Consider the following 16,738-nt stretch of genomic DNA (forward strand, 5'->3'; position numbering starts at 1 on the left):
GTTTTTCGCAAAATCAAAAGATGTATTTTCACATATACACAATCAAACAAAGTGTGACAACTAACAGTCAAATTTCTAGCCAGGATGTACCAATGCATTTTGAAAACACACAAAAATTTTCCTTGCTCATTTATTTACAAACACAAATTATTACAAGACAAGATGAACAATGAAACTAATTTCATTTCAGGAGCAGCAGATATAGAAGTTTGCTAAATCGAGCAGAAAAAAAGAAAAACAATACATTCTATTAAAACAAGTAAAAATATATTGAACTAGACTGAATTTCAGTCATCAATTAAATAATTAAAAATCGTTAAGCCATAGAATTAATGGAGTTGATCAAAATGTAGAATTGTAACTGAGCAATTTTTTCAGCTTTAAAGCTTGAGCTAAGTTATCCCATACTTATTGCTTATGTGGATCAATTTTATTCAAATGGGTTGGATTCACTCTAATCCGCAAAACCTTGGAATGTCATGATAATAGGGAATACCGTTACTATTTTTTATCTTTTAGTCATTAGATGATTGCAGCAAATGGGTAACATGCGCTGTAGCTGACAGCTAGAGTTATATTTGGCTTTTCAAAATTAATGTAATAGATTTATCTACAGAACCCGTTATTAATAAGTTCGATATAAAAAAGAACCTGTTTTGAAAATTTTGAAGAATTACTGGTTATCAATGAACACCGACCAAATCAACTGTCAGATGCATTTTAATTTGTAGAAAAAATAAATCTACCCATGAACAATACAAATCGGCATTATTATCCTTCTCGATGACTACTCCTAAGAAATTTTTACTCAGTCAAGTTACTCTTCGAGTAAATAAAAATTTAAAATTCATGATTTTGGTTGCTACATCTTATCATGGTTTATGGCCTGCTAATCTTGCCATGTATTGTCGCTCTTGAAAAGCTTGTAGGGCTCTAGCATGCTGCTGTGTGCTCTCTAGCATATGCTGTTCGTTAACTGCTTGTAAATGCTGAGAAGCAGAGAGTACATGTGGTTGACCGGCCTGTTCTCTCCCTACAACTGCGGCATGTAAATGTGCGGCAGCAGCCACGCCTGGCATTCCTTGCTGAATGAGAGACGCTTGTGCCGCTGCGACAGCAGCTTGTTGTGTTTGTGCTGCTTGCAAAGCAGGATTCAGAAGCATAGGGTTACCTGTAATAATAAAAAAGAATGATTGAAAAAAATTATTTTAATAAACCTTAATTTCCCAAGACAAGTGAAAAAGGAAATAGCTGGATACTCGGTAGGAGGTCATAGTTATGAAAAATGGCGTCATATTGATTCTTAACTTAACTTCTGAACATAAACCTGTTGATTAGAATATTTTTTTTCAGAATAATTTTTACGCTCTGGCTTATTTTATTCCAATTATTCGAAATTGGTCCATAATGTAGCGAATTCCCAACTCCCGGTATTTACAAAATCATGATTTTTAGGTGATAAATTCTATTTTCATTGGAAAACAGCAAATTATTCTATTTCATAAAATAGTGGGACCACAAGCCTTTACTTGGTACCATTTTTCTAGAAACAGCCAACTTCTGTAGATTTTGACTCTCATATAATTTGAGAATTATCTGTATTTATTAGCTAGATTACAAATGTTCAATGGTGCATTGGAACTCGCAGAAGTATTTACAATTACAGCCACATCATTAGAGCAAAATCATCACGCTTGATCAGGTAAAAGGTTATACCCAATCATGTTTGGTTTTAATATAATTGGACCATGTACTGTGCTTGACTAATCATACTCTTACAACAAAGTGGATGATAAGAGTACTTGAAAGTAACGTTTGTGTGAATCATTCCAATAACACAGATGAATAAACACTTGAGGCAAAATAATCTGCTGAGTGTATAAGACTAAAATATTTATACAAAAACTAAAAGCTTGGTAACTGCAAATTTACTCGACAATCAATTCTTTGTTTCCAATATGAGAAAGTTGAACTAGCACACTGAATATTAAGTAGTGAGTCTTGCTATCAAGCTTTATTGCTCTGTATCAAACATAAGTACCTAGTTTGCAATGCCATAGCTAGCTTTATCAAAAGGTAAGATAAAGTGACTTTGCATTATGGTATAGGTCACTTAGTAATTCGGGTAAATATATAAAAAAAAAAATTAGAAAATCAAAATCATGGTTGCCTCAATATTTATTTATATTCTCTTTTCAAAAATTGCAATGATATACAAAAAAAATCCCTAGGCAGAATAACCAGAGCAAGGTAGGAGGTATTGAAATATTTTAACAGCCCACAGACACAACATATATAGCCAACTTGAAATCTAAACGAAGCATTACAAGTTTGTCATCATCTCATATAGTGCTTTTTCTATTAATGATTTGCGACTGAATCATAAGGATGTTTGATAAAGATAAACTTAAAAACAACAAAACAGCATACAGAGCAGTCGTTTTCAACCTATATTCAACATTTCAAATGTTCGAGAAGAAAGACCCTGTGCAATGAATAGTTTAGTTGTCTGCTTTGTTTATAAATAGTAATTTTTAACTAGTGTTCCATGAAAGACCTTCAGGTGTTCTGTGACAAGTTGTTGTTCCCTGAATTTTTGTTTTGTATTTTGACATATTTTATGATATCATAAAAAAATCAAAGTCACCAAACACATAATTGGTTTTAGGAAGATTTTGTTGTGTTTGATGGACAATACCCCAGGAATAGGCTTCCTATTTTATTTTTGTAGCAATCAGAAATTCTAACCACCGTTGCGGTATTTTACTGCTACCATGGAAACAAAACATCAATCCTGACTTTGGGTGAAACGCATAATACTAAGATGACTGGGTAACCCCATGAAAAATTTCATCCAGATCTGTCCAGCCGCTTGGACCCTACAGCTTGGCACACAGAACGACTGTATGGGTCTACTAGAGCCGAGATTCAAGGACGGCAAACCTAATACGCATATATTGACTCTCAGACTTGGATACTGCAGAACCCATTAACTGTTCTGGCACAATCCGGTTGAAAAATCGCTGATATAGAGCAACAAAAGAGATGAATCGTGCTTCATATGACAAAGTTTTGCTCTAATAAAATTTTCACTAGATAAAACATATATTTTAAATAATTACCTGAGCCAGCCGCAAATGGATGCATTGATTGCATTGCCACAGCAGCAGCCTGGGCATATGGATTGTTCATGAGTTGTTCAACTGGTATACCGTGGGGTTGAGGTGGTAAACCACCCAGTGGTAGTGGGGTACCTGGTGGAGGTGGGCCACCTGGCTGCCCCGGTTGATGCAAATGTAGGTGTGAATGTACGTGTTGGTGCTGATGATGGTGTAGTAAGTCCAGTTCATATTGTTGAACTGCGGCTAATCTTTCTGCTTGTAATCTGTGATGAAATGTTAAGATAATACAATTGCATAAGTTTGTAAAGGAATTCACATAAAGTGAAAATTACATAAAGTGGAATTATCCAATTCCAAATGCAAAACAAAAAATTTAATGAAAATCACCTTGTAAAAGACAAAATTTTGGATTTCAAAATGCACTTTGAATTTTTCTTCTTCTCAAAAATCAATCTTAAGAGCCTGTGCGCCTAAGATGTATCGGGCAGTGCTTCATTGCCTACACTAAAAACCAGTAGCGATACTATCGTTTTATAAACATACCGCCATTTACTCCTTGAAAACTGTCGGGTGCACCTAATGTATGGACAAAACCCCAATCTGAGAAATTTATTGACGGTGCACCACATACCCTGGTGGTCCGTAAAATGTGATGATTGCTATTTGCTACTCACTGACAACTTTAATAAAACATATTCAAATTACCTCTCCGCAGATAATCTTTCAGCAGTATAAGCCTCTGGATTAAAATGATGAGCTATTGCACCAGGTGGAAGTCCTGCTGCGGCAGCAACTGCTAACTGATGAGGATTCGGTCCTTGAGGCAATGAATTCAGTAATTGCGCTGAAATAAAAACAATGGTTACAAATCAAAAGGAATGAACAATATAAGGAGATGAATGGATACTATTGTATAGGTACTCCTGTGGTATGTGTAACAGGTTAGGGTTAGATCATAATTTTATTTCGGGGACTGTCTGTGTTAGCCGAGTGAATATACCCCCTGCCCATAGGCGTCAGTCTCTTTACACAACTTGATGTAAAGTAGGCGAACAAAATTAGTTACCTCCATATTGGTACACATACTTCTGGAGCGAAGGATTTTATATGTATCCCAGGAGTGAAAGGACAATTAGATGACTTAATCATATTCCACAATAGATTGCGATTGATACATTCCAGATAAAATGAACATGCTCACCTTACCCAAGTTTGTGAGAGTGCAATAAAGAGTAATAGTGCAAAGAAGTATTTAAATGTAAGAAAAATGTAGGCTAGTTTAAGAGAAATACAAATGAATTCAAAAACTCATCCAGACAGTAATGAAAACTGTGTTATGTGACAAGGAGAACAATGTCTACCAAACTGTTATATTAGATACCATATTCAGTATCATATTTACCTTGATATTGCCTCAGTTGTAATTGCTGTTCTACTGATACCAGATGTTGTCCTGCTAACGATACAGGAATTCCTCCAACATGCAGTCCAGGAATAGCAGACAGTGGTATCTGATGCATGTTAGGATTATGTGGGTCCATCATCATTTCAGGTTTAACATCAAGTTTTGCCAATCTTTCTCTTTCCCTCATATCATTTTCTGCCCCCTAATGATTAAAAGACAAACTGTTCAGATAAAATATTAAATAGTTAAATGTTTTGAAATCTATCATGAGAAACTATGAAAAATACTTTAAAATATCATAAAAATATTTTCCGATGGCTGTCACATCTCACCCAATAAGTAATAATTCAAAAAGCATAAAAATCTGAAACATCATTCAAAGATGGGAAAAATCATAGTCCATAGTTGATATTTTGGAAAAAACACATTATGAATTATTCCTAAATGCAAGAATTTAAAATGTTGAATATATTTTATTTCGTATCGATTCATTTAAACATCTCTGCTTTTATCATTTCTTTTTTCATAATTTTCAACCAAAGCGAGATCACAATGAATAACTTAAAAGTTAAACAAAACTCCCTTATGAGTAGAGGTACATGAGTGGTCATGAATGTGAAGAAACTACAGTAACATTCACCAATATTCAATAAACCCCTACCAGATATTTATTAGTTTGGGTTCTGTAATATATATTGAAAAAAAAAATTAAGTTAACTTACAGCTGCCGCCAGTGACGAATAGTAAGGATGTAAATGATGCATGGAACTCATTGCTTCAGCAGCCTGTCTTCTCATTCCAATCTGTTGTAGATTATTACTATATTGTTGAAGTTGACGTAATGCTGGAGTGTCAGCTCCTAATGGCGACATGAATGGGGCAGGTGGAGGTCTAAAAATATATTTTAGGTTTGAGAAACATTTCAAATTGCCATGTTTTGGTTGAGTGGTAAATAATTAAAAACGTATTTCACTAAAAAATTTCCAGTAAAATTTATCTACAATTTAGCTAGTCCTGAATACAATTAAAAAAAATTGTACTACTCAATTTAAAGTTGAAAAAAGTCAAGTTGGCCAAAACTTTGCAGACGCAGTTGACCACCAACTACATTGATTATTTACCTACGCTATTAATTATATATTGAAAGAGATGGTGTGCATGCTGTTCAAAACAAGATTTTAAAACCCGTGTCTCCCGTCACCATGCCAACACTCAAAATCAGATAATGATTGCCAATACACAAAGTACTTAATTTCTTAAACAATAACAGATTACAGAAGTCCTATATCTAGAAACAACAGCAAAGTTCATGTGTATACCTGTGATGTTGTTCATACGATGCAGACGTCGGAGTTCTTGTTGGAGTTGATCGTGGCACATTACTGTGGCTCGGAGTTGACCTGTGAGCTTGTGGTGGTAAAGATGACGAAGACAGTGGTCCTGGCCCTTCACGACGTGAACGATCTAATGATTCGTTCTAGAATAAACAATAAAAAGCTTTTGCATTTCACTCTACTAATATACAAAGTTCAAAAGCTGCGTTCAGAATTGAAAGTTGTTGCACATAGTTTATATTATCAATACCAGTTTTTTTACTTCTGAAGTATTCCTAACAAAGATGGCGGGGAGTCGGGGACACCGGAACATAGTATATGTACCAGGTTAGGGTAAGGCCATAATTTTAGGCATAAATACTAAGGGAGTCACTTGGCTAGTCTCCGAATTCCTAATAGAATTAAAATAAGAAAAATTGGAATGGAATTAGGGCCTAACCCTAACCTGGTACACATATACATTCCGGTGTCCGCCATCTTGGTACGCATACTTCAGGAGCACTCCAGATTTTACCATATATTTTTTAGCTTATTGGTTTTGAATTAGGTAAAAGCCATAAATCTTATTTACGAAATTGACACAAAGTGAAGATATAATTTCTTTAAAATACGTTCATCGGTCTTCTTAGAAAATGTGGTTAATTCGAACAACTTAAGAATTCTGCCTGATAGTTTATATCGATTTCTCTGAATCATATTCCTATTCAATGTAAACCAAAAGGTGAGCCGCAAACAAAAAAGAACCCAAAATTTCACAATAACTTCTACAAAAGTAAAGAAACTTCTGATTATGTATGATTGTACCCAAATGTTTCAGTAATCTAGGATGCTTTGTACAAAAGTTATGTTCACACTAGAACAGTGGTTCTCAAACGGTGGGGTGCGCCCCACAAGGAGTAGACAATTTTTTGATGAGGCGTGAAGCTATTTGAAAATAAAAAATTTGTCAGATTTAATCTTGCCCACCTTATTTTTCATAAAAAGTTTGATAACCACTACTTATGTTCCGAATGATCTGGATTCTGCTTTTCTGCGTCACCCTGTACTAACTCCTAATAACCCTAAAAATAAGGTACAGTAACTATACCCGGTTGACTTCATAAGTAAAGAAAACATACCTTCTCCTCTCTCTTTCTGTCATGGTCACTGTGTGGATGACTATGAGGTGGAGTACGAGGTCGTTTATGGGGTGGATGTCTCATGGGATCATGGGGTTGAGGAGGTGGAGCAGATTGTTGTTGTTGCTGTTGGGATTGTTCTTTCTTCCGGAATTCAAGTTGACCTTGCCTCTGTTTTTCCATTGAAATTTTGTCAGGATTAAAAATGTAATCAGTGCGAAAGCATGAGTTTGGTCCTCTGTTCCATATTTTGCAAAATCTGTAAAACAGATGTAATTATTACTAAAGATATAATCAATGTTTCATTGAGTCATTGCACTAAGTTTTGGTAGCACACTCGGCATTGTACGGATACAGTTAGGCAAATTTGAAAAAGAATTGCTTAGTTCAAAAAACACATTTATTTGTTGTATTGAGCGCTGCAGAAAAGGCAAGAGAAGAGAATATCGCTTAGCCTTATAGCAATAAAGGCACCGGATAAAACGGCAAAGGATTTGACTCAGCAAACAGCAAAAAACATTATGTAGTTTTACCCATGTGAGTGCATTTTTAAACATAAACTGTCGGGTTAGGATCCCATGCTTGATGGGGAAAATCTGAGTGTTGATAAATGGCTTGGCGGGCCAGGCCAGCCTGTTGCACACCCTTGGTCTAGTGATTTACAACTAGGCCATCATGCCTCAAATTTATGAACGATGTTGCATACCTGGCACTGCTCCCATGATGAATGATTTCTTCAACACGAACAGGTGGAGGTGACTTTATTCTCTGCTCACCAATCAGTTCCACATCTGAATCGTCTTGCGGCTGTGATCCCTGCTGTAATAAATTCGTTATTTTAACCAAATATTATAAAGCTGTCTGATATACTGAACCATGAGCGAACTGCGGGCCAAATCAAGCCCGCTGGGTGATTCACTTGATGGCCCACTTGATTCTGCAACAACCAAACTAAAACCAAATTTTGATGTTTAATAAGCTAAAAATTAGCTCAAGGAATTTGTTGAGATTGCGATTCAATTTAGTTTTGGCACGAGGCTTATTGCTTTCACTTCTGCTTTTATGACACTGTAAATATTGTTCATAAAATGTAACTTTATACGCCACACTTGCACAGCCTGTCAGTCTAGGTGGGCAAAATGTTTGGCCCCCTGGTCCAAAAACCGTGCCCACCCCTGCATATACCGATCCCTGTATCTTACCGCTGAATGATGTTGTCCAGGGTATGATGTTGTCCTTGGTCTTGGTGAAATTGCTGCTTGTGGTCGACTGGCACCGTGGTGGTGAGATAGAGATGGATGACCTGGGTGTCGTGGGACTGATAACGGGGGTCGTGATCTGTTAGTGTAAATGAATAGTATAGTAAGAAATGGCCAGAACCAAATAATAGACTATTTTTAATTAATTCCAACTCAATATCTTTAATATTATATAATATGATGGATCATTTAACAAAGAACTCAATCATAGGAGTCAATATACAAAGTGTAGATAAAATCATCAATTAAATTAGGTAAAAAAAGTATATCTAATGATATGTAAGGGGCTACATGAGATGAGTATTGTTTACTTCAATTGTGTGTGCTTAACCTTGCTTTGAGCAAATCTCTTGAAAAAAAGACAGTGCATTAATTTATAGACTTCCAAGTTGAAATGATAAAACTCACCCATGGGGAACAGCACCCTGGATTGGTGGTGGTCCTGGATGTCGAGTTTGTGGGTAGATTGCACCAGGTTTATGATGTACTTGCTGGGGATGATCAGATATAGTATGATGTGGTTCTTGTTTTATATGCTGAGGGATGGGAGATGCTCTAGTAGGAACTGCATGATGTGGTACTGATAATTGATGACTCTGCGAACTGGACGGCGAAACAGTTCTTGTTGGTTCTTCTTTTATCGCCATTCGAGGCATGTTTGCATTTGAAATAATTTGGTCCGTCACATAAGGATCGAATGGAAATCTGGATTTCTTCATTGGGGCTGGATGTCTTGGTACATAGTACGCCAAATTGCTTTTATCATCTACTGGTCGAGATGGTGGTGAGATTCTTCCACTGTGACTTGGGTAGTCCGATGACCTATGGGGGGCCTGCATTCGTGGCCGAGACGATGACTCCAACCCTCCAACTGTTGTTGTATTTTCAGGTGGACGTGGAACATTGTTAGGTTCTGAGTTCCTAGGATGATCAACTGTGGGACTTGATCGAACAGTGCTAGTCATTGTCACAGTGGTTGTAGCAGATAATGAATACTGAAAATACAAAAAAGGTTATTTGTAATGTAAGAATATCAATGAGAATAACGATAATTCTTTGAGTAATAAGGTTTTATCTTGATTCGTAACTTTTTTTGTGGAAAACTATGATCCGATGAAAGCAAATATAACTGCCTTTTTGCGGAAAGAGATTGTGTAAAAAAGTGTATTCTTGGAATGGCATATGATCTGTCAGATCCTCCTTTTTTCAAGCGACAAAATTGGTAAAATCTCGCAACCCAAGAATACTAAATGACATGTAGAATTTTTATGGCAACAAAATGACCAAAATGAAACAATTATTTTTGTATCACATTTCTTTTCCAAAAATAACCTCAAAGTAAGAAAGCAGCTATTTTCTGCTATCAGCGAGTATTTGAAACTTTGGTTTTCGTAGCAAAAACAAGCTACCCAAGAAACTTTTTAGGGCCAACCAGTTTTGTGAAACACTGTTTCAAAGTATGAAGTTCAGACTAGTTTTTCTTCGGCTACGCATCAGTTTCAAATTTTGTCTTGAGGCACACACACCACACTGTGACACATGATGGTTTCAAATTGAAAACTCTTGCTTCAAATAATGACTACCGGTATATAAATAGTACTTACGGCGGATGCTGGAGCTGCACTTGTTGGCACTTGGGTCTGTGTGATTGGTGGGGTTCCAGCTCCCATATATCCAACAGTTGGGTATATATTCCTTGATATTGCTCCCGTATTCAACGCCATTTTAGACATATTTTCTATTTCTGTAGATTTGCCTGATATGAGAGCTTGACTTTGCGCAGTAGAAACAAATGGCGACAACCCAGCTGATGATGACGATAATTTATAAAGGTGAGGTGGACCACTTGGTAACGATGATGATAATTCGGTCTGGCCTGGAATAATGGATTTTCCTATTGAATGTGAAGCGGATACACTCACAAACGATGGATGAATTTTCTTTCCTGGAATGATACTTGGTGGTAAGGAACATGTATGTGGTGGTGAAAAAGGTTTGCAATCGATGAATGCTGGACTTCCTTTGACGTTACCTCCACTAGATCTGAATACGAAAAAAAAACATCATTTTAATCTCCTTGTTAGATTTATCTATTTGGTCAAAAGAATAAGCTCATAAAATCATTTTACAGTGGCTTAGTGAATAGCGAATTATAATGACGCGTGCAGTTTAAAATGAAGTACTATAAGTATAATCTTGTATAGGTAGCCTTAAAAATATTGTTAGTATGTTTCGTAGTTCAAAAATTCAAACGATACAAGTAATTGTGGTTGAAAAATAATAAAACTACTCACATGAGAGGACTAGGTGAACTTCTTGGTACATTAGATTGGTTATCTTGTGTGTCATCATCAACCTAAACAAAAAAGAATAGATGAGCTCCATAGACTGTAATTCACAGGATTTGATGATGAAAACTTGTCTAAAATGATTTTCATTCCGACATTTCAAGCCAGCATTTTAGTACAAATATTGGCCAGTTTTGGATGACCACTTTTAAAAACATAATCTGGTTCAAGAATTCTTCATTACAGATTTTAAATAAAATTTCTTCTTAGATATAGGACGAACTTTACTTGAAAAAATTTCAACATCATAATCATAATTTCACTCAAAAAATAGATTATTTTACAGAATTACAAGATTTTGCATATTTTACAGAAAATCTTGATCTTGATTAATTAAACTTTTTTTCAAATTACAATTTACAAATTTTTCAACCTGTGCTTTTCAGAACTTTTCAGAAAATCAAGTTTTCCTTTTTATTAGTAGAAATCAGTTTTGAAATCATAGTAAAAAAGGAAATAAAAACAATGATGTCCAAAACAAATAAAAATTTTTTATCAATTTAAAATTAATTCTACTACACAAGTTCAAACTTAGGAATTTAATTTAATAAGTTATTTTTTTGCAGTTGAAATCTCACAGAAAATAGAGAACTAATTAGATATTTCTCATCCTGGAATCTCAACTTTCCTGCGTTTCCAAACTCAAATTCATTGTGATTAAGCATGTGATCATTGTTAAACAAATTTGACAAACGTTGAATATATTCAAAATTCATAATGAAATAGTATTTTAAAATTTATTCAGGATAATATACTATTCGGTTTTGAGCAACTCTGCAAAAATTGTGTCGACAGGTATGACTAATTCTTTAGGATTAGAATATAAAGATCAAGACTTAAGCGAAATGCAATAAAGTTGCGTTGCCAGTTGCCACACTCAGGTGCATCAAAAAGAAGAGTTCATTGCATTAATAATGAACGAGAGGTTGCCATTTATGTTGCTCGGATGTAAGCAGAAAATCAATAGTGTCATTTTGGTGTAAGCTGCCAAGAAAAAAAATTTAATTTTCACAGTAAAATAGTAGTACCAGACAAAATGGTATTAAATTGCAAATTTTTGTCTTCGTATTTCAATTATACCAAAAGCGTAAATGAAAATTTGAGATTAAGATGTCGAAATATCCATCATTCTTTTGCAAATTGAAATTTTGTAGGTAAGACAATATATTAAATTTAAATTAAAAAAAATAAAAATGGAACTACAAAATATTGAAAATTAAAATAAGGAAAAATGTAAGATTTCAAGTTTTCACCCATCCAAATTAATGTTTGTTAATCAATCAAGTCTATATCATACTTGGCTAATAGATATTTCTACTACTTCTTTATATTACAGTAAATGGCTAGGAATCTGAAATCATGCATAATTTATCAACAAAATTGTAAGATTAAAAGACGTCAATCATTGCACAAATAAATAATTATTACTCCACATCCACTCTACTTAATGGCCTGGATGTCCAAAACTTTTTGTTAATTTATACCCTATCCAAGTTCGAATCATCTATGGATCCACAGCACATTTAAAACCCAATTTGTAAAGTTCTTTTATCAATGTCCGAGCGATAAGACACTCTTGAGACCGATTAAGCGATTTTTATTTCGATTTCAGATTTCAAAATCATATGTGAACACGTCCTTTGTCATTAGGAATATGTGAGGACCATGCATGAATCGATTTGAAATATGATAGAAAAAATAATATTTGAAATAGTGTTAATATAATTACAAAAATGCCTCAAAAGCGACCTACCTGGTCTGGTTCTGTTTTTGGGCGTTTTAAATCAGTAGAAACATCTTCATGTTTCACTTTTGTTTCTTCTGAATCAGACCACTGTCGTTTGCTCGGATTCTAAACAAAAGGAATAATTAGTGAAGCAACCCAAGATTTGAAACAAATAAAAATTTGACATTCTAGAATTCTATTTTGTTATTAATCCTTATTTCATTCCATCCATGCAATTAAATTTTTTTTTACGTGAAAGCAATTTAAAACCTCGGACTCAAGTCTCATACCAATCTGTAAAAGAGAGGTTTCAGTCTTTACAAAGACCTTTTAATTACCAGTGTGAGTGGAAATCTCTAAATTCAGAGTCAAGTTGGGTCACAGGCTATCCTACTTTCAAGTCGTAACCGAGTCCGTAGTCAAGTCAATAGTTGAGTCTTACTGAGAATTAGTTGAGTCTGACACATTCCGTTTCATGATTTGAGTATTTTGCTTTGATAGATTGTGACTGGATGACTCCACCCTCCCCAACACTGGTTAATTACATTTAATTGTAAATGCATCCAAGGACAGTGGCGAAACCAGGAATTTACAAAGGGGGGGGGGGGGGGGGGGTTCTGAAATTTGAAATTACCAAGTTAAACCGTAACAGCTAGCGGAGTAGGCTGTAAATGTTGGTTTTCAAGAGTATTGCGAGTCTAGCATTTCAAGCTACGAAAAATTGCTGTGTATAATACAGAATAATATTCAGTATCATATAATATTCAGGGTATTCCAAACAGAATTAACTTGAACATGATGTCATACTTTTTGTCATCCTCATCACATTACCTTAGATTCAGCTGTAGAGTTGACTTTTGCCAAACTTTTTGCTGGTTTTCTTGGAATCAAGTTATTCAGTTTTTCTTCTTTAATTGGTTTATACAGGAAAGGTGGAAGTTGGCTTTTAGCTGCAGGAGGAGTATCAATATCAGTCTGAAAAAGATAAATAAACTATCAAACACTATTCAATATATGTAGATTTGAATTATAGAAGTTCAGTAAGAAAAAATATTTAGCAGATCCATTATGGAATACTTTCTCAAAGTTTGCAAAGGCTTTAAAGTTTAAGCATACTCGATAATTTTGTGCAATGAAAATTATTTTTGTAGTGTAAAATAAAATATAAGTAAACGTTACGATGAAAAAAACATATAATTGTGGTAGCATAAATTATTTAAACAGTCGAATGCAATTGTAAATCTGCATCTTGATTTAGAGTAGCAACGTGTTATGAAGACTTTTTTAAATTAAGAAGAAAATTTTTGCACTCAAAGCGTAAATCTATGGATAATCTTGCATTGTTGAGAAAAATGGCTTACTGGCCGAATTGAAAACAAGATAAAAGGAAAGATGTAACAAACCTCATTAGCAGAATCAATATCTTCAACTTTAATCACGGGTCGATTTTCACCGTACTTTTTATAGAAAATTCTGCAATCAGTACATAACATCAAACCGTCTTTACCTCCAAGTTTCCAGTCTTTTGAATCTAAAATCAAAAAAAAGAAGCTGGTTAAGACTCTTTCGAATGGCAAGATTTCAAGAAATCCATCTACTAGATGGTTAGAAATATGCTAGCTATTGCACCACCTCTGATTACTAAATGTGAATTTGGAGGTATTACTTATGGGGAATAGTAAGCCAGTCGGTTTACCGATTCCTCCGTCATCATGTCTATGAGACAAATGATCATTTCTATATCCCCAACCCCAACATGCACTGGAAAATAGTGGAGAAGCGATGGATCGTCATATGATTAGTCCTCTTTAGCTAAAACCAACCCTAGAATAAATATGGAATTCCTATCTTCTTTTGTGTATTGTTTTCATATTAAACTGTAAACCATGCAGATGGTGCGGAACAGCATACGAAAAGCAGGATCTCACAAGCAATACTGCTGTTGCTTTACAATGTAATATAAAGCAGTGGTTCTCGACTGCAGAATTGCTAAGAGACACAAATCCATCAACACCATCTGACCGTGAGTGAAAAAACTGATAGAAATAGAGAGTGGATTTTGAACATTTCAACTCGATGCAATAAAGGTCACTGTATCTGTGTGATGGCTAAACTACATTTTGATTTTGTTTAAAAGATCTCTCAGATAAGAAGAGTTCTATCTTGAAAGTCTATTCAGTGAGCAATTAGACTTTTCTGCGTTATGAATGACAAAATGATTTAGAATAACATACAGCGATATATAATGAATGATAACATACTTGAAGTGAGACAATGTTTGCATTTATAATTATTTGTTTCTTTTTCACTTTCTTCACTTTCCTCTGTTTCTTCTTCTGTGGAAGTTTGATCACCTGAGTAATAAAAGAGTAATATTGATCGTTGGTGTGAAAGAAAAAAGCAAACAGTCAAATTTTCAGAAACTTTTCAATTTGAGTATTTTGAGTAAATTTTTCACAATTTTTGAATGGCTCAACAAGTTTTCTATGTACACTTTTCAATATGAATTCAATTTCATTGATAAATATTCCAAAGATCAATTTCCACTATGAAAATATGTACAATAAAATTTTTCTGGTAAAGAGTAAATATAAGAATATGCTGATAATATTAACAGCATGCTAGAAAAGTTCATCAATGAAAAAGGAATATTCCAAACAAAATTTAATACCAATTCGAACTGCTATTGAGGGGAATTTTCGGACCATCCAGATCTTATTTTATGAAGATTCAAAACTGAATGTCATTGATTATATTTCCCCACCTGAACCAGTAGTTCCATTCTTTGGTTTTCCAGATTTTTTCAAGGCAGCTTGCCTCCTGTGTTTTCTATGATGTGGTCGGATCATCAAACTGTCCTGAGTTTTCTTCCACAGATAATAAAATTCAACCAGTTCGCCCTAAAGAAATATGTTAAATCAAATTTAAAATTTCTTGAGATTTTAAAATGTTGTTGTAATGAATGTTATAAAACCACACTGATTAATGGCCAATTAGAAACATTCGAAATGAATTATGTTCGCTTAAATGAATTCTGGGTTACATGAAGGCAGGTTCAATTATTTAATGGTGAATGTAGAAAAAATACAATAATTATTCATTTTTCTTAGTCGAGACTTAAAGTTTAATTTCCATACATATTCAACAATTGGTGTGTTTTCTGTAGAATATAGTTAACAAAACAAGTTGAAATGGAATTTATTTGAACTGGAATTTAAGTTTTTTGATGATTGGCAATTTTCGAAACTGCTCTACAGAATTGAATTGCTAATTGAGATTACGATATTATCTCCAACAGTTATTTTTTATATGTAAAACAGCCTATTAACAACATGATTGTTTCAGCTTGAATTGATATTTAACTATTTATTCATGGTTGAAAAGTATAATAACATTTTCATTTAGGGGAAAGATCCAATAAGCAGGTAAATATAATAAGTATGTAAACTTTGACCCCTGTATTTGCGAAGCTGTAAATGATATAAGATTAAGTACCAGGAATTCAATTTAATACAAATTTATGATGCTAGGACTATTGAAGATGGACAAGGCAATAAAATTTACAGGGAAAATTATTAAATTTTAATATGACTTTTTATTGATATATGTTTAATTTGTTTGCAAACTATGTATGCTTCACCAATACATAAAACGCTTTGTCACGAATAATTTTAATTAAATATATCACTATGTATGAATTGTGTGTATTGTGTCAATAACATCTTAAAAACCAAATTGCCCATGAAGTCTTTATTCAAATGCAAATACCGTCCTTCAATTTAAATCAAGATATTCTGTTTATACAATGTACATTCTATAACGGGGCACAATTGAACAACATAAAATCTTTAGCTTATATTCCATTATTCATCAACAAAAGGACTATGATTTAAAGTACTAACTCTTGCAATTAAAGTTTCAAAAAAGCAGAAAAAGAGATCCAATCTGTTATCGTGAAGTATAAGTTTGACGCGGCGTGATGGCAAACGCAGAAGTGTGCAAAATTTTTTTGTCTTCGGGCCATATGACCAACTCCAGACATCTAGCTTGGCCACACAAAAATTTAACTTCATCCATGTACATAACCAATAAAATTCTCACAATGCGTAAAGTTTTTATTGAATTAACGTTTGAGAGAAAAACTTGATTTTTGCGTTCCTGAATACTTTGTTAACATCAGCTTTGACAGATTTTACGCTTGATGGGTAAACATCTAGAGTGTTGACAAGGGCCACACTAAATGACTTGGCAGCCGGGTTGTGGCCAGCAGGCCGCCTTCTGCGCACCCCAGGACGAGCAGTTAATAAGGTGCTAGACTTAACTGTGTTGGCATCGCAGATTACACATGCCCACCACCTCACCCAGGGCGTATTAAATTGGGCACATAATGTCGAAGCACTCCTTCCAAACTAAGTAGCCCCTTACT

The 16,738-nt window shown here is 34.4% G+C and overlaps 1 protein-coding gene across 2 annotated transcripts in view; it reads right to left on the minus strand.

The window, feature by feature from the left end:
- Positions 1-116: 116 nt before the first annotated feature.
- LOC120328902 (uncharacterized) overlaps positions 117-16,738 on the minus strand; it is a 45,495-nt gene continuing 28,873 nt past the window's right edge. Inside the window, exons 12-28 of one of the 2 annotated variants that reach the window (XM_039395468.2) lie at positions 15,077-15,212; positions 14,574-14,666; positions 13,716-13,843; positions 13,144-13,287; positions 12,340-12,438; positions 10,533-10,594; positions 9,843-10,281; positions 8,647-9,233; positions 8,182-8,317; positions 7,686-7,795; positions 6,980-7,238; positions 5,847-6,004; positions 5,250-5,418; positions 4,525-4,729; positions 3,828-3,966; positions 3,123-3,385; positions 117-1,171 (exon numbers count right to left, since the gene is read on the minus strand). In XM_039395468.2, coding sequence (XP_039251402.2) covers positions 873-1,171; positions 3,123-3,385; positions 3,828-3,966; positions 4,525-4,729; positions 5,250-5,418; positions 5,847-6,004; positions 6,980-7,238; positions 7,686-7,795; positions 8,182-8,317; positions 8,647-9,233; positions 9,843-10,281; positions 10,533-10,594; positions 12,340-12,438; positions 13,144-13,287; positions 13,716-13,843; positions 14,574-14,666; positions 15,077-15,212 — 3,426 coding nt within the window. In that variant the 3' untranslated portion in view covers positions 117-872. Of the gene's footprint in view, positions 1,172-3,122; positions 3,386-3,827; positions 3,967-4,524; positions 4,730-5,249; positions 5,419-5,846; positions 6,005-6,979; positions 7,239-7,685; positions 7,799-8,181; positions 8,318-8,646; positions 9,234-9,842; positions 10,282-10,532; positions 10,595-12,339; positions 12,439-13,143; positions 13,288-13,715; positions 13,844-14,573; positions 14,667-15,076; positions 15,213-16,738 lie in introns of both variants that reach the window. The other variant, XM_039395467.2, reaches the window with a different exon arrangement.

The sequence above is a fragment of the Styela clava genome, chromosome 7 (assembly GCF_964204865.1).
Source record: "Styela clava chromosome 7, kaStyClav1.hap1.2, whole genome shotgun sequence".
In the NCBI taxonomy this organism is placed as follows: domain Eukaryota; kingdom Metazoa; phylum Chordata; class Ascidiacea; order Stolidobranchia; family Styelidae; genus Styela; species Styela clava.